Below are 27,592 nucleotides of genomic sequence, written 5' to 3' on the forward strand. Positions count from 1 at the left end.
AGAGGCTCAAGAAGGCCTAAGATCACTCAGCTGGATCAAACAAGAGATCCAAGTAGGTCTTAGATAACCCAATTCACTCACATTAATCTTACTGCCAAATGTAACAATTATTGGCCAGATAATCTTGGTAGAAATATTTTCCACCTATTTACTATGGAAGTGTAATGGTTGCTAGGAAGGATTAAAATCTCAAACTAGGTAGAATATTAGAACATATAACAAATATTTCCATTAGAATTTGTTGAGATCGGCAAAGTAGTATTAAAAGGTGTTACAAATATAATAATTCACCTGGTTTGGCACAACTCTAGCAAAGCTTATCATGTGGAAAATTTCTACAAAGTCTTAGCAAAACTGGCTAAAGAGCAAAGAGTTTAAGAGAAGTCAAAAATATGTTTAGGACTTGGTTATGATACAAACCAAACAGATACACCATGGGAGGCCATATGCTGCATGAAAAATGTCCACAAACAAGAACAAATCCAGATCAGTACTTTGAAGAAAATGTTTGAAGAAATACATTATCTACCTACTTACTAAATAGTTGCTATGGAGGGAACAAAAATAGTTTAAAAGAATGCATTATAAAAATTATTCCTGGAAAGTCTCATTAAAATCATTCCTATGTTCTTTTTCCAGAACTGTCACAACTATATTTTCCACCTGGATTGCATGGAAGCCCAAACGGTTGCTTGAAATAAGTTCAACAGAAAAATTAAGGAGACATAATCAGCACATTTTAAGCAGACTTTCGTGAAGAACTAACAGAATCTGTGGACTGAAAGCAGACACATGCAAATGGGTTTTTAAAACCCAATTCAAATGGAAAGAACCGAACCAACTGAAATCAAGCAGAGCTCTGAATTAATTGCTTAGTGGTGTTTTAGTAAATATAAGCAGAATTTGTGGAATCTTGGACAGTCATTATGGATACACATAAAATCCTAGTTTTATTAAAGTTTGCTTTGGCACAATTCAATGCTAATAAATATTATTGGGATACATTCAAATGAGATCAATACTGACAGGGGTGAATCTGTTTAGAGAATTCATTAGAACTGTTATGACCATCTATATAAATGAATATTTATTTGTTTTAAATTTTTTCAAAAAGATGTATTGGTATTAAAGTTTAAATTATGAACTAATATAATGACTTTTGTATACACATGTTCTCTCCATAATCAAATGCAACCATTTGCAATATATTTTCATTGATTTACTAAGGTGACATTTCAAAAGGTTCAGGAACAGCCACTTATTTCTAACCGGGACAACACAATGCTATATTCTTCTTGGTAGAAAAAAAACCATAACATTAAATGACATATTCTGACAATACAGATAAGTTTACATTAAAAAAAGACAACATTTATTTGTAGTTTGGTACAAAGAACTTTATAATCTTTAGAAACCACAAACAGTTCCTGAGAGCTAAAAATGTTCAAATTAATGCATGCAAATATATAGATTACGGTTGCTTTATAGTAGCTTTCAATATGACATACATGTACCAATAAATAATGTATCCAGCATTATCTAAGGCACCTGAAAATCAACTTACTATAAAGAAGCTCTCAAATTTCTCAAAGGCAATTTAATGAACTTAAGTGAAAAAGTCCACTTATTATGAAGAAGTTCTCTAATTTCTTTGAGGCAATCCAGTGGACTTTCAATGGAAAAGTCAAACGACTTTAAGCAATCTCCCTAATTTCTCAAAAGGCAATTTAGTGGACTCTCAATAAAGAAGTCCACAGACTGTAAAGAACTTCTCTAATTTCTCTGATGCGATTCAGTGGACTTTCAATTGAAAAATCCAAAGTGTGAAGAAGTTCTCTAATTTCTCCAAGGAAACTCAATGGACTTTCAATGGAAAATAACTGAAATCAAGCATGATAGGACTAATAACTAAATTCTGAATGAAATATGAATTATTACCAGTAAAACAGTTACTTTTTTAGCATTGTACTTAATTTTTGCTTCAGTGGAATATCAGCAGAAAATAAGATGAAAAAAAGATGTGCTGAATCGTGTCAGCATCACTGAATATTTGTATGTGACGTTTGAAGGAACACACTTACAAAGTTTGAAAATATACCTCCATTTATTTTGATTTTTTTAAACATACAAAAAATGTCAACTGTTGACAGAAGTATAATGCATTGGCCCATGCCATAAGGAAAGTAGTGAAAACAAAATGTAACAAAAAAATGATACCCTTCCTTGAATGGATTTAAGATTCTCATTTAATCTTTGCAACTTCAAGTCACCAAATGGCTGCACAACAGTGGAGGTGGGAATTATGGGTAATCGCATGGGCATCTGGGATTGCAATTGGTGGTATTCAGCAAACATATCATATTTGGCTTTAATAAGTCTCTATTTCACACAGCAATAGATGGTGGGAGAAAGAAAAAAAAATGCATTAATATGGCAGAAAAATATATGTATGAGCATGCTTTGAACTAAAAGAAGAGATATATGCAATCAAAAGCAAATTTTTAATTCATGATTAAAGATGCAATCAGCATATTTTCTCCTGTTTTTTTAAAAAAAAATTAGAACAATTCTTTTTTTAAATAAGTGTCTCTCAAAGAAACTGACACTCTAATTCAAAAAAACACCATTTCTTATTTGTAGCTGTTGAGTGCTGAAACCATCTCTGATGTTCTTGAGCAAAAGGGTTTTCAAACTGGTGAATGTGGCAGCCAAACTTGATGTAAGATCTGCAACATCTTCAGTTAGATAAAACTAGACACCATTTGAAGACTTTTGATGAATAATCCATGCCAATATGACCATTTATTCTGGAGACCTAGTAGCAAGATTTCAGTATGTTCACTGTGGTAGCCATACTGGATGCCTGCATGGCACCATTTTGATTTAGGGCCAACAAGATATAATAAAAAGTCTTGGTGAAAATCCTATGACAATTCTGAGAAGTAGGAATAACAAGGTCTTCAAGATGACCACCACTGTGTCCATATTGGATTTCAAATCACAAATAAATTTCTGCCAGGACCAACCAGACACCCTAAGAAATATTCAGTATAAACCTCATATCAATATGACTTTCAGTTTGGGAGGTGTTCAAGTTGGTAGCCATTGTGGTCATATAGGATGGTACTCTTTTCATTTAGTGCCAACCATACAGTGTAAGTATTCTGGTGAAAACCCAATGTTGATATTAATTTCAATCTATGTGGAGTAGCAATAAAATGTTTGAGATGCCAATGTGATGGCGATAGTGATATCAGATAGGCACAATTTTATTTAAGATCATCTAGACTTCATAAAAAGTCTTCAAGTGAAAACCCAACTAGACTTCATAAGAAGTCTTCAAGTGAAAACCCAACTAGACTCCATAAGAAGTCTTCAAGTGAAAACCCATCTAGACTTCATAAGAAGTCTTCAAGTGAAAACCCAACTAGACTTCATAAAAAGTCTTCAAGCAAAAACCCCATGCTGATAGGACTTTCCAGAGGAGCACCAAGAAGAAGATTCTCAAGATGGCTGCTTGGTAACCATACTGAATGTCAGATCAGCACTTTTTTCATTCTGAATCAATAAGACATCATAAAAGTCTTTTCCTGGAAATCTCATGTTGGTTTTGTTGACACTCCCTAGTTCCATCCCAGCATGTATGGCTGGTTAGAACTTAGAAGTGACACCCTGTTGGTATCACCATCTATTCACACTAAGCAGTGATAGAAAGATTTTCAAGATGGCCACTGTATGTGTCTACATGGCACCGCTTTCATTTTAGACTAACTAGACATCATAAGAAGTCTTCTGGTGAAAACTATGCACTTATGACTTTGCTTTCAGGTGGAATAGTGATAACAATATTTTCAACATGATTGCAGTAGGAAGCCATATTGGACATAAAATTGGAACCATTGTCATTTAGAACTTACCAAACACCACAAGGAGTCTTTTAGTAAATACATTATGTTGATATGTCCAACCATTCATGATGAGTAGTGATAACAAGATTTTACAGTTGTGGCCATATTGCGTGTTCAAGTTTGTGCGTGTGTGTGATTTGGATTTTTAATGTAGCTTTAACAGTTTTTCAGTCATATCACTACGATGTCTGCAGTGTGGCAGTTTATAGTGACATCTAGCACTGGGGCATCATGCCGCAGATGTGTAGCATGATGTCCCACCTAGTCACATTATCCTGACACCAGGCCAACCAGGCCTAACACTAACCACTTAATGCTGAGTGCCAAGCATGGCAGCTGTTAGTACCTTTTTTAGAAGTCTTTGGTATGACTCGGCCAGGGTTCAAACCCATGTTCAAGTTTAATAATTTTCTTTCAGGACCAATTAGACATAATAAGAAGTCTTCAGGTGAAATCTCCATATCAAGATGACTTTCTATTCAGGATGAGTAATGAAGACATGCATTTAATGATGGCTGCTGCATTGGCTCTACTTGGTTTCTGAGCAGCACCATTTTCATTTATGACCAACTAGACAAAGGGATAGGTGTATGTGTAAAGTTTCAGGCAATGCTCCAAGTAGTTTAGGAGGAGGAGCAAGAACAAACTTGTGGCTGGACAGATAACAGAAAATAGATGCTGGATTACAGATGACAAACAATGGACAACAGCCATCCCGTAAGTTTTTCTGGTCTATGACCATCAAAGCTAAAAAGGGTCTATTAAGTTTCATCTGTCAAAAATAAAAGTATTTCCAACAGGAGTCATGGTGATTAAATGCAGAAAAATGGAATGTACTGAATAGTTATAAAGTTTCTGAACTGACAATGTGCTTTTGACTGCCTCTGCATATGTTTATGTTTGGCATTAAACAAAAACATACACAACAATCAAGAATAAAAAATGCTATTAATTAAGCAAGTAAGCAAGTGCAGTACAAGAATAAATAGCAATAAGAAAATTACAGGAATACTGTTAACTTGATAATTATGCTCTCATAAAAGTCATATAATGTATTAATCTTTTGTGCCCCTCCATACCTGTCTTAATCTTGTCAATTTCAGCAAGCTGGTGTGTTCCGAAGGTTGTTCCTTGCTTACGTAACATGGCATGATGCCAGTCTTATCAGGTTAGAAACACTGCATTATAAAGGCTTTTCAAAGCCAATATGCCACAGCAAGATGTCAGTCAAGTCAGGTAAGACACATTGTGTTACACAGGCTATTCAATACCAATGTGCCACAGCAAGATGTCAGTCAAGTCAGGTAAGACACATTGTGTAACACAGGCTTTTCAAAGCCAATATGCCACAGCAAGATGTCAGTCAAGTCAGGTAAGACACATTGTGTTACACAGGCTTTTCAAAGCCAATATGCCACAGCAAGATGTCAGTCAAGTCAGGTAAGACACATTGTGTTACACAGGCTATTCAAAGCCAATATGCCACAGCAAGATGTCAGTCAAGTCAGGTAAGACACATTGTGTTACACAGGCTATTCAATACCAAGGTGCCTCAGCAAGATGTCAGTCAAGTCAGGTAAGACACACTGTTACACAGGCTATTCAATACCAATTTGCCTCATGTCAGTCAAGTCAGGTAAGACACATTGTGTTACACAGGATATTCAATAACAATGTGCCACAGTGAGATGTCAATCTTGTCAGGTTAGATACATTGCGTTACACAGGCTATTCAATACCAATGTGCCACAGTGAGATGTCAGTCTTGTCAGGTTAAATACATGTAAGGATCAATGTACATGGCTATGGTAGTATGCTTCACAGCAAAGTTAACAGTATTCTGCCCACATACTATTAGTGATTATGAAATTATGTTCATACTTAACAGACAAGACCTGACTTTACATTCAAATTAGAATAGTAAGTCATCAAATCCATTAAATTTTAAAACCTACAGTTTGTTTTTGTAAGTTAATTTCCTTCATGGATTTCTATGATCTAAATAAGCTGTATGATTGACGAATTCTTATTAAAGACTTTAAACTTGAGATCAGGATTAGAATTAGCTTTTGTTTAAAATTTAAAGAAACTGTCGTTAGTTCACAAAAGTAATTCACAAAATAAGTCAATAATTTTGTTTACAATAACTTTTTGCCTCACATACAGACTCTGTTATCTCAAATGATGAGGTCAGGAACTCAAAGAACATTATTAATTTCTTTGTATATTTCTCCCATCTAAACAAAAAAGCATTGTCTGGAATTTGTAAACAAACTGAGTGATGTGAAGAAAATTTTTATTTTCTGCAGAAAAGAGGCTGATATGCAATTCATTACTGTTATATTCTATATGTAAATTAATATTTTCTATACTGTTATATTTTATATTTAAATTAATATTTTCTGACTTCAGTGGAATCAGATTAAAGCCTACATCTTTTAATAATGACAGCAACATAGGATCCTAAAAGAGTTAGTGAATGGAACAGCAACCACACAGCAAACATAAAAACAATAAATAATTAGCAAGCAAAACACTTTATAACACAAAGACCTTTCAGCAGATTACTGGCTACATAAGTAAGACATATACTAAATGTTGTAAACAAACCTGGGCCTCTAGTGCCTGTTTGTACTTGTCCATCTCCTCTGCCTGTGCCCTTAGGTACTGCTCTCTCTGGGCAGCCAGACTGTAAGGGAAATAATGGCTACTATAATTTAGTACAGAGAGTATCTTGTAGCTGTATATAATATGTGATGTTTTACTCAAATAGTGTTCTTTATAAGCGACCAAGTTACAAAAATCAAGAAAGAACATTGAATGTGTGGTGATATCTAAGGATATTGTACAATCTGTCAAAATTGCATGTGTAGTGATATCTAAGGATATTGTACAATCTGTCAAAATTGCATGTGTAGTGATATCTAAGGTATTGTACAATCTGTCAAAATTGCCTGTGTAGTAATATCTAAGGATATTGTACAATCTGTCAAAATTGCCTGTGTAGTGATATCTAAAGGTATTGTACAGTCTGTTAAAACTGCATGTGTAGTGATATCTAAGGATATTGTACAATCTGTCAAAATTGGCTCTGTAATGATATCTAAGAATATTGTACAATCTGTCAAATATGACATGCTTTATGATGTATTCCTAATCATTAAGACTCATCAAATTCTAACAACTTCTGTGCCTGACGCAAAAAATATAAAAAGTTCAGATTTTTGTGCATCTTTTAAGTGCTTTAATAGTTATAAATTTAAAATTATTAAAGTCTTTCTGCTTATTCTGGTGTTAAATAGACAATTAATTCCATATTAAAATGCATCCTAATTTCTCAGTACTATCAGCATTTGTTGCCTGTCACAAATGGATCTCCAAACCCTACCTATCTACCAGCCAAATGACATATCCCTAAATTCCATCTATCTACCACAAGCTGCCCATAAACTGACATATACCCAAACAGGACCTATCTACCACCAGTAGTCAGACTAAAAATCCACAAACTCCACCTAACACTAGCTGCCTGTCAACTCTTCAATTTCAAAGTTCCCCCTAACTACCACCAGCTGTCAATCAAATGATGAATATCCAATCTCCCCCAACTGCCAGTCAAATGACACACCCCTGAACTCACTTATCTACCACCAGCTGTCAGTCAAATGATGAATATCCAATCTTCCCCAGCTGCCAGTCAAATGACACATTCCAGTAACTCACTTATCTACCACCAGCTGTCAGTCAAATGATGAATATCCAATCTTCCCCAGCTGCCAGTCAAATGACACACCCCTGAACTCACTTATCTACCACCAGCTGTTAGTCAAATGACAAACATCCAATCTCCCCCAGCTGCCAGTCAAATGACACATCCCTGAACTCACTTATCTACCACCAGCTGTCAGCCAAATGATGAATATCCAATCTCCCCCAGCTGCCAGTCAAATGACATATCCCTGAACTCACTTATCTACCACCAGCTGTCAGTTTGAAAATTCCACAAACTCCACCTATTGCCAGCTGCCAGTCAATTGATGCATCTCTGAATTCCACCTATCTACCATTAGCTGCCAGTAACTGAAAAATACACAAACTCCACCTATCTACCACCAGCTGTCAGCTATTTTTGTTATTTATTCAAAATTCTAATGAACCACTAGCCCATCTTTTCTCAGGCAACAAGATGTCCGCTAAACAATGACAACTGTTGAGCTTCACATCACAAACTAAAAGAACATGCACTGCTTTTGTGATTAGACACCTGAACAGTTCACAGTATATATCAGGTATAAATTCAGTGTGTAATAACTTCATTGTTGCTCATCCAAAATGAGTTAAATTGTTACTTTAACTAACAAATGCATCCGTGAAAAATTTAACGAGAAAAACACCAGCTGTACAGAAAATGCTATGATAATGAATATTAATGGTTATCTAAGTACTGGCTACTAGTCAATTCTTGACAATATTTAGAAACAAACATACTGTAGTAATTCTGAAAGAATAAAGTAACAAGAGTACTGTGAATTACACATTATATGCCCATCACATTTTTAATAGTCCTCAATACTGGCACTAGTAGGGAATGCTTAACTATGGAGATTATTTACTAATGGGTTTCAATGTCAAACTATGGTCAAGGCATGAAGTCTTCAACTGAATTTAAATGTGCAGAATATTTCCTTTTTTTATTAGACTGACCATGACCTCTGATCTTTAGAACTTAGAATCGATAGCTTTCATTATTACCCAAGTGCAAGAAATCTGCAAAGTTTGACCAAGGAAGTTATTCTAGACCAAATGTTATTTTCAAAAGCCCCCTATTCTTCAAGCCACAGTGACCTTGACCTTTGTTATTTGAACCACAAAATCAATAGGTATCTTGTATACCTTAACTGCAAGACCTCTACAAGCATTGGTAAATATACATGGTCTAGAACTCAAGTTATTTTTTTCTTAAAAACATTTTTCTTCTAGTATTCACAGTGGCCTTGACCTTTGACCTGTTGACCCCACAGTCAATTGGATTTATCCTTGCCAAATGTGAACCTCATCCACAAACTTTAGTAAAGGTACATAATTAATAATTTTTTATAGGCTTCTTCTTTACCATATGTGGAAGATATCCACAGAATTTCGTGCCAGTTTGTGATGTAAAACTAATATTATTCTGCGAAAACAAATTTTCTTTTTCCAGTCCTAGTGACCTACACTTTTGACCTTTTAACCCTAAAATCAATAGGATTCTGGTAAATGTGAATTATGGGGGAACTCAAGTGAATATACAGAAGAAAAAGATCTTTCAGTTATAGTCACCTTGATGTTTTACCACAAAATCAATAAGGTTTAACTCTGCTCCAAGTGCAAGTCATCCACAATGTTAGGTATATAAAGATCAGGAAGAACTGGATTTACTGTGCATACACTATTTGCTTTCTTTCAGTTACAGGAATTTTAAATGACTGACCTATATACCCCAAAATTGATAGAATTCTACCATGCCCCATATGTAAGCCTTAGCAATTCAAAATGTTTCATAAATGCTGATGACAAAAACCTGAGTTATTGTGTTCAAACCATTTTTCTTCTTTCACTTGCAATGACTTGGATATTGACCTTGAGACCATAAAATCAATAGGTTTCTTCCTTAGTCCATATATAATTTCGAACTGTAAATGATAGACTACTCTAGTTATATTTCAGAAACAAAACTGGTAACAGATGGATGGATAGACAGAGAGATGGACAGACATATGGACAGACAGGCAACATTAAAATATAAAATATGCTCCACCTTATGGCAGACATACTGAATGACACTTACTCCTCTGCTAACTGCACCTGCTCCAATCTTTCCAGGAACTCATCATCTGACTTCTTCTTTCTCCTCAAATCATCCTTCTCCCTCACCTGCAGGAACAATGACAGCAAGTTCACTTAATCACTGCTGCAAGTCATGAACCATTTAACTATAAATGGTTCCATAATTTATTGGTCATGATTTATGACATGTCAATGTAATACATGTAGGACTAAAATAAAATGGAATAATTCTAAATTATACCATACATATCTAAGCAGATGTGTGGGCAGTGATGGGGTACATACAAATTCATCAGATGGATTATGTATGCTGTATCTACATAAATCAGGTTCAAATGCAAACTACACAGACCCAGATCAGCAGTTCTATATTGAATTGGCAGATCGGCATCTATTAAATTTGTCTGGAGTAATCAGTAGAACAAACAAACAAACATACACTATCTTCCAGCACATTATGTGACAACATATATGGTTCTATGTTGTTTGAAGTTAGATCTCACTTATAACCAAGTATATATGGTACCATCTTGAATGGAAGTAAGGACATAAAAAGGAAGGCACACGTTTCACAGACGTTACTGCTGAAGATAGCACAGATAATAAATTAATATTAACTGATCATAAAATCAACCACAATTTTCAGAGATTCAAATCAGATATGCAATACATTAACTTTCTATCAATGACAGCATTAACACTTTGAAAATAAAGTGAAGAGTTGAATTCTGGATTCTGATCTTACTTGTTTTGCCAGATCTCCTGAATATTCTTCTTGTTTGCGGAACCTGGGTGGTGTAAGGGGCCTTCGTTGAAAAATGTAAGATTTCTGTAAGAAGAAATATTATTAATGCAACATATTAGTACTTGCAACAAAAATGAACAGGTAAATGATAGCAAGTATTCTAGAACTTAAGTATGCCACCTTTCCTTTTTATATTAAGTGATTGCTCATTAAAGACTGAATCATCCAATTCCTAAAACATTTTGTTTTGTTTTAGTATCATCTAAATGGTCTCTAACAGCTCCCGCACAAATCAGTCATTGCAAAATACTCTGACATTTGAAGAAAAACTTGCAAAAAATGTTGAACTTCAAACTGAAGCCAATAAACACATTAAACTGGGCCTGACATTACTTAATAAGCCAAATAAATACATCCATATCATTTGCCACTACATCTGCAAACCTCAATTCAACTTTTTTTCATCTGCAACAGGCACCACATTTAGGATAATATTCAAAATTGCAGACTCCACTTGGCTTTGAGGACTCAAAACTGACATTACCAACACTGGGAAAAAGACTCTATTCAAAATCGCAGACTCAACTTCGCCTTGAGGACTCAAAACCAACATTGTCAAACTTGGAAAGTAAAATGCTAAAACTTCACATTGATATCACTTTTATTAAACTACACATACATAGCTTGAAATGTACGTGTTGATCAAAATTAAGTCACATCAAAGTGTTCACACTTTGCTAAAAGTCATGTGTACAGGATTTGTATATATATATATATATATATATATATATATATATATATATATATATATATATATATATATATATATATATATATGTATATTCAAAGATACAAGTCACTTGTGTTACTTTCAAGAAAGTCTTACTTCAGTGGAACAATGTCACAGGTTTCTTAGATGAAACTTGCTGAATAACAACATATATCCTCATGCATATATCTGCAAACTGCACAAACCAAGACCTAGTGTTACAACTCTATGGTCTTAAAGTAAGTAACAGAAAAGAGTGAAACCAACAATTTAAGGAAATTTCAACAAATAATTTATTGATCAAGAATACAAAAGTGACAATTTAAAAGAAATTTACAATACCATGAACTGAATAAAAAATGATCCCAAAAGTTCTATCACAAGTCCAAAAATATAGACTGTTCTGAATGAACCCCAGTGGTGTTCCAAATGAACTCCAATTTTGAATGTGCTTATGTGCCAATAACCTTGAATGTGCTAATATACTACTAGTTTTGATGTATCTCAATGATATAATCCATAATGTCCTTGAATGAAATCACAATAATTCCAAAACAGTGATTTAGTCCTAAAGTCAATGAGCACATTGTAATTCCTATGAATAATTTAAATAAATAAATCCTCTCAACTAAAAGACTTTTCCACTAGAAATAGAAAAAAATGCTTATACGTTAAAATAGGAATAAATAATTCTGATGAAAGCAACCTTATACACATATCCACTTGACCTATGATGCAATAACCTTTTCTGAAGAAAAAAACCTTCATCATCTTAATGGAATCTTACCTAAGCTGTAAACAAATTCTTTTCTAGAATCTCCTAAGGCAATAATCAAGTCTGGGTTTGGAACTCAAACCCAAGTAAACAACCTACAAGCTTACTAACAAGAAAAGAGAATGTACACACCAAACCTCTATTTTCAATCATTGACGAAGGGCAAGCACTCAAAATTAATTAAATATATATAAAAACCAGACAATATCATTGAATAATGCTTCTGCAGATCTGGGTCAATGCAGTTTGTTAGGAGTAATCAGTATAACAAACAGTATAACAAACAACAAAAGACCCTGATCTGCCACCACATTATGCAATGACACCTCAGGATCTATGTTTTTTGTAGTTCAATCCAACTTATTAGCAAGCACATATGGTACTTGAGTTTCTAATTCAGATTCCCATCTAAGAGTGCTTGTTACATTACTAATTAACTCCCCTTACATGAAATTCTTTATCTCTGGAGCGCTTTTTGGAATGAAGAGCTTCAGCCACTCCTATATTAAATGCAGCCATCTTCTGAAGGTTTTGTCTCATTGCCAGATGGTTTTCCTGATGAGAGAGATACATTTCAATTCATAAATTGATACAACTTTGATGTTATATGGATTTCTGTACCACATTGGGTTGGTTTGTTACATATGGGTTTGTATGCTAACATATGTTTGTAGGCTTACATATCTATGTGTGTGCAAAACATGTGTGTTTGTGTGCTACATATGCATTTGTGTACAATATATGGATTTATGTACTACATATGGGTTTGTATACTAACATATGTTTGTATGCTAAGATTATTGGTTTGTATGCTAGGATATGGGGTTGAGCATAATATATGGGTTTGTGTGTTACATATGGGTTTGTATGCTAACATTATGGGTTTGTGTGATACATATGTACTATACAGTGATACATGACTACATTGTGAGAAAAAAGAATTGACATTTAAACTCTATTAATTACTATACAAATACATACAATGTAATATAAATGGTGTACATTTAATGTACACTATAACTGATGCATTACTTTTTTCTACTTAAAAACTAGTATATACATTTATAATGTTTTGCCATTTCTCCTACATCCAAGATCATCAGGTATAACCCTGATAAGGATACAAGTCAGAGAATTACATTTTCCCTTGCAGTGGCCTTGACTAACGGGCATAGTTAGGGTACATGACATAAGGTCTAGTCATGATATATACTTAGGCAAAGTTCCATTAACCCTTTACCTCATAGAGCATAGTGACAAAGTGCAGCACGCTATAAACAAAACACTTGTTACCTAGTCGACAGCATAGTATGCATAGGCCTGCCTGTGAATTATTAAGCAATGTAGTGATGTTACGTTTAACAGCAGTTTTAACCATTTCACCTTTTTGGTACACATCTATTATATGTGGAAGAATTTAAGAGTAAAGTCTGATTGTTATAGCTGTGTAATTATTTTTCACGGAAGAATTTTTATGTGCTTTAAAATCGAGATAGAACTCGTTCACCGTCATGTTAGTGAGACCGCGTGACCAACCGTAGCTGCCATTTCCTATACTCGAAATTTACATGTTTTTCATCTGTGTCTATATCACTAAGTCATCTAAATTTGATAATCAATAAAACTAATTGCTGCCTACATAAATATGAGAGCCTTTACCTAAGTTATTGAATCTTTCATAGCTGTGATTCTAATCATGAAAACTTCGTAAGTACTGAATGAAATCCTGCCTGTGAACTGTTAAGCAATGTAGTGATGTTACGTATAACAGCAATTTTAACCATTTTACATTTTTTATACACATATATTATATGTGGAAAAATTTAAGAGTGAAGTCCGATTGTTATAGCTGTGTAATTATTTTTCACGCCATCATGTCAGTGAGGCCGCATGACCAACCGTTGCTGCCATTTCTGATACTCGAACTTTACAAGGTTTTCGTGTGCGTCTACATCACTAAGTTGTCTGAATTTGATAATTTATAAAAACTAATTGCTGCCTACATCAATATCAGAGACTTTACCTAATTTATTGAATCTTTCATGGTTGTGATTCTAATCATGAAAACTTTGTACGTACTGAATGAAATCTGCGGCGGGCATTTTGGAGAGTGGAGATTATGACCCAGTTACTTTAAATAGCAGATATCGACCAGTGCATGAATAGCGACCACATGATCTGACATTAATTGTCATTCGCAGAAATGAATGTAGTATCTAATAGGCTGATGTTTACAGCAGGCGTCAAAAGGTGCTTCCATGCAAATCTTGTAGAGGCGTCAAAAGGCGCTTCCATGCAAAAGGAGTAGAGGCTTCCAAGACGCTTGCATGAGGTAAAGGGTTTAAATATCTTCACTGGTTAAAAACTATACTCCATACAAGGATACAAGTTAATGAATTGCATGCTCCCTTGCATTAACCTTGACCTTTAGATAAAGGGATGGCTAGTTGAGATATATGTGTTTGCAAAGCTTCAATAAATATCTTCAGTCTTTCAAATGTTATATGACTCACAGAATTACATTTTACTTCATGTGACCTTGATCTTGAGGCAGAGGACATGGCTACTGATATGGAACAAACCAACTAGTCCAGAACGGCATTTTCCTTTACTGTAACTTTGACCTTGAGGAAGGGGGAATCACTATGGTACACATTGAATAGTCATGATATATATATTTTGGAAAAATTTCATTAAAATTACTTCATTGGTTCAAAAATTATACTCTGGACAAGGATACCAGTCACATGATTATGTTACCACTCTGTGACCTTGACCTTTAGGTAGAGGCATTGCTATAATACACAACACAATATATAGCCATGAAATAGGCTTGAGCAAAGTTTCATGAAAATCTAGCCATTTATTACAAACTTGTGGACCAGATAATACATTGTTAATCAACAGACAGATGCACAGAACCATGCACACACAGATGGACAGATGGACAATGCCATAAATTGGCACAAAATGGACAACAGCATTTACAAAAATGGGGGAAGCACAGTGATTTGTTAATATGTTCAACTTTGGATAATGACAATACTAAGTAGCATGCTTAACACTGACCCATGCAAGACTGCAAAACAGGTACCAATTCACTGCAAGACAGGTACCAATTCACAAAATGGTGTCATATACTGCATTCAACCACAAGACAAAAAAGTAATAATGCAAACAAAAAGTGCAACAGCACAATAATTGGACCACTGGCACATCTTCAGATAATAACCATAATATTACACAACAATGAACAAAACATTTATAAAATTTCAAAGCGGCACATTAACAAATGAGACTACGTGTGTTTGGAAAATTCTGTCATTCACCAAATCCAGTTTCAAGTCAAAAAGGTCAATAGCTCATATTTCACATAGGCTTAGCTTTTATGGGAATAGAATTTCCCAGGTTTTGCTCACTGGTTATCCTTACTATTTAAAAAAGACCTTGTATATCTTAGGTATTGTTAAAAGAACTTTTCCCTTTATTTTTTGTGTATGATTGTAATTTGGGTAATAGAGTATACAGTTTCGTCTTACTTCACATGTGCACTGATTAAAAACCTGCTAGCTACACTTTCATTTTCACTTCCTGGACTCAAATATAAACTGTAAACAAGCAAGCTGACAACTTTTATTTATTTTTTATATATTCTGTAATTCTTTCATTGCACTTTCAGAAGCCGACTCTGGCATTTTTTCCCTCATTTTTTTATTTGCTGAAGATAGTGTACTTTAGACTAATTCATGTTGATTTGTCAAGCACAGGGGTTCAGCCACATTGGTTAGCTGTGTGCTTAGACCATGCACAATGTCCACAAGTAAAGAAATTTCTCTCAGTCAATAAAAGCAGCACAGAGGAATGCCAACATTCATTCCAGTGTGCATCTGCAAATGCAAACAAATTTACCATGCACCAGTCACTCTCAGACGTAAATATCTGCAGAACACCTTTTATGTGCATCTTTAGATAAGATTTATCAAGTTTCATAGAAATCCACACATAAATGTCAGAGTAGTTGTATTAAAAAAATTGGCATACACTGCAATCAGTTGCAAGACAAATAGGGTCACAAAAAAATGTGAAGAAGCACATTGATTTGCAGACATGCACATCTTCTGGTGAAGGTCATAACACTTAACAAGTTTCATGGCAATCCAGTAAGAAGAGTACCATGAATGGCACATTGTACAAATGCTGAATGGCACTAGTATGGTATGGTTGGCAAGAGATTACTGTTTAAGAAGGCTCAATAACCTAAACCTTTGGTCAAGATATGTGGTCTTGAACTAAACTTAATGCGTATAAACTGTTATTTTCTTACTGGACTTATCACAGCCATAACCTCTGATCTTTAGGCCTCAGAATCTACAGGTTTCTTTACTACCTTAAGTGCAAGCCTTCCACAAAGTTTGGTAAGTGTAGATGGTAGAGAACTTAAGCTTTTGTGCAGAAACCATATTTTAATTCTTGCAGCCAGTGAAATTTACCTTTGACCTTTTGACACCGAAACTAAATGGCTTCTTCATTAGGTCAAGTGCAAGCCATTCAAAAGGTTTGGCAACCAGGTGGTAGAGGACTCAGATTATTGTGCAGAAACAAAATTGGTATCAGACCAACCGTTGGCTGACTGGATAACATCCTAATAAAATATACTACACCTTTTATGAAGGGTAATTAAAAACTGTAGGACTAATTACATTCACAAGATTGTATGATGGATGGTATGTGAGAAAGCTTGCCAGTAGCTTCTCTCGGGTCGGTGGTTCTTTCGGGGTTTTCCCAGGTTCTTCCTCCACCATTAATACTGGCCGCTATGTATAGCCTATCGTGTGCTGAAAAATGGCGTTAAAACCCTACAACAACAACATGATGGATGGACAGATGGACACATGATTCCTGACACAAAAAATACATTGTAATGCATTTATAATTCACCTGTTCTGTTAGAACATCTTCTGCATCCTTCATAGCCTGATATTGTTGTACCAATTTTTCTTCCTCCTCATCCCGCCTCTTTTTCTCCTCGGCAAATGACACTGGGATGTTCCGTCGTGATCGCTGATGACAGAGGTAACACAGCTCCTGTCCAGCATTGGGGTGGCCACAGGCAGAGCCTGGGGGTGTGGCAACTTTATCCCCTGGCTTCAGCTGATCCAGACTGTGAGATCTTTGTAATGGCTGCAGCTTTGGAGATGGAGGTTTGGGTTTGAATGGAAGACTGGAAAAACAGACACTGATATGACTTATTATTTTTCAACACTTAATTTTTACAAGCAACTTTATTTTTAGGTAATATAATAACCAATTGTAAATGGAAAATATGTACCAAGTAAAGTTTACATTAACATCATTTCTTGCAAAATGAGCAAAAATGAACCCAAATAAAACCCCTTTTGAAAGATTCAGATAAGAAACTCAACAGAAACTTCCAGAAAAATCTGACCAGAGACAGTACAGTGATATGAGAGTTCCACTGCATATAATACAGTTATTGGATTACTTCACCTCAGACATGACATAATTAGGATTACTAAACTGCAGACAAGACAGTAACTGGATTTCAGACAGTACAGTAAATGGATTACTCCAATGTCAGACAATACAGTAATTGGATTTCAGACAATACAATGAATGTATTACTCCCAAATAAAACCCAAATAAAACCCCTTTTGAAAGATTCAGATAAGAAACTCAACAGAAACTTCCAGAAAAATCTGACCATAGACAGTACAGTGATATGAGAGTTCCACTGCATATAATACAGTTATTGGATTACTTCACCTCAGACATGACATAATTAGGATTACTAAACTGCAGACAAGACAGTAACTGGATTTCAGACAATACAGTAAATGGATTACTCCAATGTCAGACAATACAGTAATTGGATTTCAGACAATACAATAAATGTATTACTCCACTGTCAGACAATACAGAAATTGGATTTCAGACAATACAGTAAATGGATTACTCCACTGTCAGATAATACAGTAATTGGATTTCAGACAATACAGTAAATGGATTACTCCACTGTCAGACAATACAGTAATTGGATTTCAGACAATACAGTAAATGGATTACTCCACTGTTAGACAATACAGTAATTGGATTTCAGACAATACAGTAAATGGATTACTCCACTGTCAGACAATACAGTAATTGGATTTCTGACAATACAGTAAATGGATTACTCCACTGTCAGATAATACAGTAATTGGATTTCAGACAATACAGTAAATGGATTACTCCACTGTCAGACAATACAGTAATTGGATTTCAGACAATACAGTAAATGGATTACTCCACTGTCAGACAATACAGTAATTGGATTTCAGACAATACAGTAAATGGATTACTCCACTGTCAGACAATACAGTAACTGGATTTCTGACAGTACAGTAAATGGATTACTCCACTGTCAGACAATACAGTAATTGGATTTCTGACAATACAGTAAATGGATTACTCCACTGTCAGACAATACAGTAATTGGATTTCAGACAATACAGTAAATGGATTACTCCACTGTCAGACAATACAGTAATTGGATTTCAGACAATACAGTAAATGGATTACTCCACTGTCAGACAATACAGTAACTGGATTTCTGACAATACAGTAAATGGATTAATCTGCTGTCAGACAATAAAGTAATTGGATTGTTCCACTACAGACAATATAATAACTGGATTTTTCCATTGCAAATAATAATGATTGGATAGCTACACTGAAGAAAATACAGTAATCAGATTGCTCCATTGAAGAAAATACAGAAATCAGACTACTCCATTGAAGACAATACAGAAATCAGACTGCTCCACTGAAGACAATAGTGTTATTAGATTGCTCAACTGTCAGACAATACAGTAATTGCAATGCTCCAATGACAGTAATTGCATTGCTCCACTGAAAACAATTCAATAATCAGATTGCTCAACTGAAGGCAATACAGTAATTCAGATTGCTCATATGCAGGTAATACAGTGATTAGACTGTTCCACTACAGTCTTGATGTATTTCACTGATTATTTTATTTGTCAACCATCAACTGTTTCCAAGTCTGAAACATACCATCAGATCAGCTTGGGTCCACAAGTTTCGTGTATCCTTGGCAAGGCACTTTATTCCAACTGCCTTGTTACTAAATAACCAACATGTGTTGGTGTGCCTTAAAACCCCAATCAAAACCAAAATCTACCTGTCAAGTCATATTCAATTCATGCGCCACAATGAAAATAAACAAAGTAATTATTGCTGACTCCATGAAGCCTTTCTTTTCAGACTGATCTCTATGATACATTCTGTTCTCAAAACAGAAGATTTGCCAATTGTTCCAGTTGTCTTCTTCTACTTTCTGGCAAAAATGCCAGTGAACTAAAAAAAATGGTGAAAAATCTCCCTTTGCAACCAAAGTATTAAGGGCATGCAATTGTACCTAGTATTTGAATTCTGATAAATCAATCTTTCTGAATGAAAATTAAATACCTTAATGCCATGAGGAAGGCAATTAAAAATGTCAAATTCAAAAGACGGCTGTTAGAAAGTATGCATTAATTCCAAAATAATGAGGAAGAACTAAAGCTGATGTCTGCATCACATCAATAAATTACAGAATAATGGACTAACCATTTAATCTCTGCTGAGGAGCTCATATTTTCTTTCCAACCATTATATTTTTTCTTTTGTCTTAAAATAATTTTTTATCAACTAAAATAATTGACAAACTTTTTCTTTTTGTCCAAAAAACAGAGCAGGAGTATGGTTTTTCAATCTACTGGTAGCCAGAAATTTTAATCCTCAAAAGTCTGAGCCCACCCACCTCCAATTAAATGATCACCCTCTATGATCATGTCATGTATAATATCAACCTAGTAACAAATTCCAGTACTAAAGAACTGGTAAATGTTTAACCATCTGTGTCTAGTCTCTTCTGTGACAACAAACTGTATCCTTGAAAGGTTAGGAACAAGTTCATTCAAAGACCTCACCTATCTGACTATGATACAATGTGTCCATTTCACATTCCATAAACTGTTAGTGTAACTCCAATCCCTGACCTTCTAATTCATCAATTTTAACAGAAAATAATAAAGAACCCAAGAAACCTGGACACTGAATACTGGTGACAAAAAGAGGAATTTCCAAATATTGCCAGACTCATATATCCTGGGAAGGAGTGGGGGTGAGGGTTGTAAATGAGTGTATGAGATAAACAGAAACCTCTTACCTTCTTGACAAAAAGTTCTTTGTCAGGCCAAACTATTTCAAGTCCCTCTTTTTAAACTAAAATCAGAAGTTTGATATATGACCTTGACCTAAAAATTTTCCTGTTCTTAACAGCGTGATTATACAATATTCTTAGGTTTATCTTAAAAGTGAATGATTTTTTTGAAAAATGACAGACATGATCTAAACTTAAACAATTATTAAATACCAAAAGACTTGTAGCAGTCATGAAACTAATGTTACAAAGGTACAGTTGATCATTAATTCAAAACACTGATGGGCAAAACGCCTTTAAAAGAAAGACTTTGAGATATCAGGGGATTGAACATAAAGCATGCAGATTAGACTGGGATTAGGCACTTTGACAATATAAGACAAAACTTGCAACAAGCATTGAGCAGCTTTCATGAAATGACAGGCCAGATCCTTTACAAAATGCAAAATGGATTAGTATCTATACCATCACAGATCCTGAATGACAAGAGGTTCAAGCAAAAAAGTACATGTAAAACACTGAATTGGTTATCTCGATCATACAGCTCAATGTACAGTACAAAGTGAAATACAACTCCAATGAAAACTCAAAGAAGAATGTTAATTTTATGTTTCCACAGGATATAAAATACAAAAACATGTGGAAGAATTTGTTTCATGTTTCCACAGTATATAAAATACAAAGTCCTAACAAAACACAAGGAAGGATTTTTTCCTGTTTCCACAATTTATAAAATACAAAAGTACTAAGAAAACACAAGAAAGGATTTTTTTCATGTTTCCATAAGGTATAAAATACAAAGACTAAGAAAACATAAGTAAGGATTTTTTCATGTTTCCACAAGATATAAAATACAAAGACTAAGACAACACAAGGAAGGATTTTTTCATGTTTCCACAGTATATAGTAACAAAAGACTAAAGTGTTGACTGATGTACAAAATGGAAATACACACATATGCCAAAATGATTGCCATGGGGATAGGAGCTTTCAATAATGTGGGCTCATCAATAAAAACCACAAATTGAGAGATTCGAAACTTAAGAATCTCTACTTTCATTGACTTCTGCCTACTTGCCATGGCCACAGCTGCAATATCCTGTAACACTGGACTCAGACCACAATTACCTCCCTTTAAGATTTACCATCATCAAGGAATTATTCTGAATAGTACCAAGATAAAACTGTGTGTTGACATGCCTGATTGATTATAAAATATTATAAGTTATGTTGACAACAAAACTGCAGGCTTCAAAACTTGACACAACTGCATATATCTTGTTAAAACTGCATACTCTGTAATGAACACAATTGTGTGGAAAGTCACTTTGTTTGCTATAGTTACAAACAAAACTGACCCAGTCCACTCCAACAAAAACTTTCAGGATTTCATGCACTAATGTGAGCTAATGAGGGTAGAAATTTACACAGATCAATCAGTTATACTAACAAAAGTACAGTGACGAGTGGATATATGTAAAATATAATGAAAATATTATTTTGAGCTCACTAATGAAGCCACAAAACTATAAATTCTCATATTTGTTGCTTTTGCATTTCAAAAATTTACAATTTTACAACCTGATAATTTGGGAAAAACTAAATTTAAAATTTTAAACTTTAAATTGGAAAATTTTAATTTTGCAATCTTTGGAATATTTATAACTTATCAGTGTGATTTCTGACATTGCCACTAATTCTCAAGGCCTTTTTGTCAATATTTAACTTGAAAATTGGAGTAAGGATCTTTATTCCAAATATGTAAAGACATCATTTGAGTTGATTTATAACTGGGTGTGATTTGCTCTGTTCACTAGGGGTCCAAGAGGTCAGTTTCAGATATGAAATTAATCAATCTAATGACATTATTATGCAGACCAAGAATTATTTAATAATTGCATTCCATTCTATGTCTGATCAACACTTCCCTGACAACTTGTCTGATAAACATAACTTACCTGATGACTTTCAGAAATGTCTAATAACCACTTGTTGGACATGTCTAATCAATATGACTTGCCTGATGACTTGTCCAACATGTCTTATTAACACCTGTCTGATAAATACTTGTCTGATGACATGTCTGATCAAGATGACTTTATGATTTTATTGATCATGCAACTGCCAAGGCTTGGCATTTCTACATGATGTTATACAATTATAGGCTTTTAAACAGCTTGGAACACAGGTTATCAGTAAAGTAACTTGATCTAGGTGCTTGCATTGCATTGAATTTGATAGTGAAAGGACATCAGCTTTTGTGAAACCCCAAAGGGTCAAGCATGATTAACTGTCCTTCCATTAATAAATTATATGTGATACAAGCATGATGATGCATTTATAACAGATTATACACAATTACTGCATAACGAACACAAGATTGTATGTAAAGTTGTTTTACTTTTACTCTGATTCCATCCAATCCCTTCATGTGACCATTGTTAGGTGACATCATTCCTGACAGCAATGAATCTAAATCTGTATAAAAATGGCATCTGATACAAGGTTTCAGATCAACCACATGAAAAGTAGCCTTTATCATGCGATGTCTAATGACAGGTATTTAATAAATGGTTTACTGACCTGTTCCCATCAGACAATATCTATATTTCACAGCACAATAATTCAATGTATCCTCACAACATAGTATTTGGAGAGTTGAAATTACTGTTTCATACCATGATCTAAAAATATTCCTAAGTGAATATATTGTTTTGTGGTGCTGAGTTACTGCGAGAAAACATGCATTATTACTATGCACATGTAAACTGTTATGCTAAAAAAAAAGCCTAATTTTCATGAAAGACATTTTATATTGGTAAGTGCTATTTCCCAGTATGGCATTATGATTTGGTACCCAGTATGGCATTATGATTTGGTATTCTAATACTATTAAATTTGTAAAGTCAAGAATTTTTAATCACGTCAATGGCACTAAAAATTATCATGGTATGCAACAAATGATAATGCTGATGCTTTGATATGCCACAAATGATAATACCCATCTTTTGATATGAAACAAATGATAATAACCATGCTTTGATATGAAACAAATCATAATACCCATGCTTTGATATGAAACAAATGATAACACCCATGCTTTGATATGCCACAAATGATAATACCAATGCTTTGATATGCCATAAATGATAATACAGATGCTTTGATATGCCACAAATGATAAAACCCATGCCTTGATATGCAACAAATGATAATACCAATGCTTAGATATGCCACAAACAATAATACCCATGCTTTGATATGCCACAAATGATAATACCCATGCTTTGATTTGCCACAAATGATAATACCCATGCTTTGATATGCCACAAATGATAATACCCATGCTTTGATGTGCCACAAATTATAATACCCATGCTTTGATATGCAACAAATGATAATACCCATGCTTTGATATGCCCACAAATGATAATACTGATGCTTTGATGTGCCACAAATGATAACACCCATGCTTTGATATGCCACAAATGATAATACCAATGCTTAGAGATGCAACAAATGATAATACCCATGCTTTGATATGCCACAAATGATAATACCCATGCTTTGATATGCCACAAATGATAATACCCATGCTTTGATGCGCCATAAATGATAATACCAATGCTTTGATGTGCCACAAATTATAATACAGATGCTTTGATATGCCACAAATGACAATAACAATGATCAGATAGATCTCCACTATATAAATGTAAAATATCAACATTATTAATATTAGAAAAAGATGATATGTTTTTTATACATAATTATTGCCTTTTTTATACTGTCTGCTTTTTCATTGTCTGTTTTTTTATTGTCTGTTTTTCATTTTATTTGTTTTCATTGTCTGTTTGCTCATCTGGGACATTAGACTGAAAAGTATTTGATTGCACAAATGTTTTACTGAATCCAAGCAATGTCTGACTAAAGGTATTTAGGCAGTCACAATCACATAACAAAGGTTACTCTGCAAGAAAAAACATACAAGTACAAACAAGCCTGTTGGTATTTAAAAAAAGAGAAAGCAATGTGGGCTGCACAAAATGTGTTGGAAGATAGCATGTAGCCCACTGGCCATAACTGTTCACCCCTGGTAAATAGGGTCACTGCAAGTATTTGAACTGGACGAAAAGGTGCTCCGGGCAAGTGTTGCCTTCAACACCCACCAACTTCAGAAAAACCACAGCAAACTGTTTATGTTTAGATGTCTTAATAGCCATGTGAATAATAACTAAACATTTGGATGAAATAGCTGTGTTCATTTAAGTAAATAGAGAATGATCCACAATCTCCCTTTAAACTTAGTCGAACTGGTACAGATCAATACTATTATTAGTCTCTTTTTTTTATTCAGTGGAAGTCTTTGATGGAAATTTTTTAAAAAATCTAAAACTGCATAGTAAACCTTATATATGGTATCATGGAGTCTCTCAGTAATATGTAAGAATTCATTACCTATAAAATGAGTTTATCCAAATCAAGCTCCTACCCTGCTATTATTAACGTACTTCACTCTCCATTAATTATTAACCAAGCTACTGTTTGCTTGAAAACTTTTCTTGTATCCTAAGGAGTTGTGACAGTTGAATATACCCTAAATAACATGAACACTAAATCACTGGAGAGCTGAAGTTACACTGTTGAATAACATGGACAATAAATCATTAGACACTGAAGTTATACCACGAAATAACATGAACACTAAATCACTGGAGAGCTGAAGTTACACTGTTGAATAACATGGACAATAAATCATTAGACAGCTGAAGTTATACCATGAAATAACATGAACACTAAATCATTGCTCATCTGGGAGCATACATCTTGCCTGAAGATGACAATCCTTTAAAAAAAAGTTTTCATTGACACTCAACACCAGTAAAATATAACATTACAAGTGTAAAATTGTTTATGTTGGCTAAGAGATTTAAAGATTAATTAAAGAAACTTTACCGCTTCTCTGCCAGATGCAATTACATTTATTAAAAGATGTTACAACTAAAAACAAAAGTAATTATGACTTGCCTATCACCAGCAGCATTGTCAAGAAGGTGACCTGATGGACTCTGGTGTGGCTGATAGCCATAAGCCATGCTGGGAGCAGACTTTGGTGTTTGGGCTGAAGGGTACAGGTCATCCAGAAGACTGACACCAGTAGCTTTTGCCATTGGGACTGCAGTTCTTGAAGCTGAGCGACTAGGTAGAAGGTTAGACTTTTGTGGAGCTGGAAAACATAACATTCCTGAAATTAAGTGCTTTATTTCTTGGAAAAGGTCATGTAATGAGTGATATTGTTAAATGGCATATTTTTTTTAAAACTCTTTGCACACTAACATAAAACAAATGGGAAGAATTTAAACATATTAAAATAAAAACATATGATCTGGGTCAGAGGCTACAAGGCAAAAAAAATTTGCAGCCAAGAGACTTTTGAAAATGAGATGAAAATGTTTTGATCTGAACCCTAATTTCAGACAGATGATTTGAAATGATCACACATATTATGTTTCTTTCCATATACAGTAAGACACAGGCATATTATGTACTGTACACAAACAGTAAGAGACAGGCATTATGTACTGTCCACATACAGTAAGAGATATGCATATTATGTACTGTCCACATACAGTAAGAGACAGGCATATTATGTACTGTACACATACAGTAAGAGACAGGCATTATGTACTGTCCACATACAGTAAGAGATATGCATATTATGTACTGTCCACATACAGTAAGAGATATGCATATTATGTACTGTCCACATACAGTAAGAGACAGGCATATTATGTACTGTTCACATCCAGTAAAAGATAGGCATATTATGTACTGTCCACATACAGTAAGAGACAGGCATTATGTACTGTCCACATACAGTAAGAGATATGCATATTATGTACTGTACTCATACAGTAAGAGATATGCATATTATGTACTGTACTCATACAGTAAGAGATATGCATATTATGTACTGTACTCATACAGTAAGAGATATGCATATTATGTACTGTACTCATACAGTAAGAGACAGGCATTATGTACTGTCCACATACAGTAAGAGATATGCATATTATGTACTGTCCACATACAGTAAGAGATATGCATATATGTACTGTCCACATACAGCAAGAGACAGGCATATTATGTACTGTTCACATACAGTAAGACACATGCATATTATGTACTGTCCACATACAGTAAGACACATGCATATTATGTACTGTCCACATACAGTAAGAGATATGCATACTATGTACAACATACAAGTCACCTCTAATACACAGAAATATATTTCTAAGATAAAACTTAACAAATCTCATATTAGCCACCATATAACAACCAACTCTACATTAGACCCAGTTTTAGCAAGTCCCCAAGATGGCTCTCTTGAACATGTGCAAGTGTATTAATTTTTTTCTCCATTTTTTTTATATAAAAGATGGACCAAGTCACTGTGAAAATTTGTAAAACATGAAAATACAGAATTCCCTCATTATAAAATCAATGTTTGTGAAAGTCCAAAAAGTGGACTGCCTTATAAGTGACAATAACTTATACTGAGGTAGTTTATACATATTACTACTAATAATGAAATGACATCCATGACCATGCCCACCTTATGACAGTAACTACTTTATATTGGCCACTTAAAGTGAAGAAGCACTGTACCATTACATTAGTTACAAAACTGATTATCATATCAATATTGTTTACACATCAACTTAAAACCATTACCTGAAGTTAGGCACTATACAGTATTTCTAACAACAACATTAACACAACTGTACAATATAATTATGATATAGATAACTGCATCAAAGAATCATTTATGAAATAGACAACTGTACAATGTATAATTACTGATGGTATAGACTACTGTGCAATAAACTTACTTATCAACTAATCTACAATATAAATACTTACGATAAGGACTACATCCTATGAATGTTATAGACATTGTTGCTGCCTTTTGATCAAAAGCAAGTTAAATTTCTCTGATAGAAATATAAGGTTCTTCTGGAACTGATCAGGATATTAAATTCCAATATTTTTGGCAGAAAAAAAGTATACTCAACAGTGAAAAACTATAACAGATATCTGAAATTGTTTCAATTTGAAACTGAAGTAAAACCCCACATCCCGTTTCTCATAATCTTGAATAATTTAATGGATGTTTCTACTGCTGCCCAGTTTCAAAATTCTCTAAGGCAACAGAATCACAACTTTGATCAGGGCAACAGTATCATCAGCAAGGATCTGCCAAGGCTGCTCATCAATCTATAGGCTGTTTCCAAATTTCTCTGCATGGTTATTAGTGGATAATGAGTCTACCTGTTGATTT

General features: G+C 34.3%; 1 protein-coding gene across 3 annotated transcripts in view; it reads right to left on the reverse strand.

Moving 5' to 3' along the window:
- The window catches only part of LOC149786099 (coiled-coil domain-containing protein 81-like), a 78,184-nt gene that overhangs the window by 13,887 nt on the left and 36,705 nt on the right, over positions 1-27,592 (reverse strand). For 2 of the 3 annotated variants that reach the window (XM_089976407.1, XM_089976408.1), the window contains 7 exons: positions 25,276-25,474; positions 16,962-17,244; positions 12,471-12,578; positions 10,480-10,563; positions 9,736-9,821; positions 6,519-6,597; positions 2,218-2,379 (listed from right to left, as the gene is read on the reverse strand). In XM_089976407.1, coding sequence (XP_089832533.1) covers positions 2,218-2,379; positions 6,519-6,597; positions 9,736-9,821; positions 10,480-10,563; positions 12,471-12,578; positions 16,962-17,244; positions 25,276-25,474 — 1,001 coding nt within the window. The remainder of the gene's footprint in view (positions 1-2,217; positions 2,380-6,518; positions 6,598-9,735; positions 9,822-10,479; positions 10,564-12,470; positions 12,579-16,961; positions 17,245-25,275; positions 25,475-27,592) is intronic. The other variant, XM_089976410.1, reaches the window with a different exon arrangement.

Source organism: Sinohyriopsis cumingii, chromosome 12, assembly GCF_028554795.1.
Source record: "Sinohyriopsis cumingii isolate HCF-2022 chromosome 12, ASM2855479v2, whole genome shotgun sequence".
NCBI lineage: Eukaryota > Metazoa > Mollusca > Bivalvia > Unionida > Unionidae > Sinohyriopsis > Sinohyriopsis cumingii.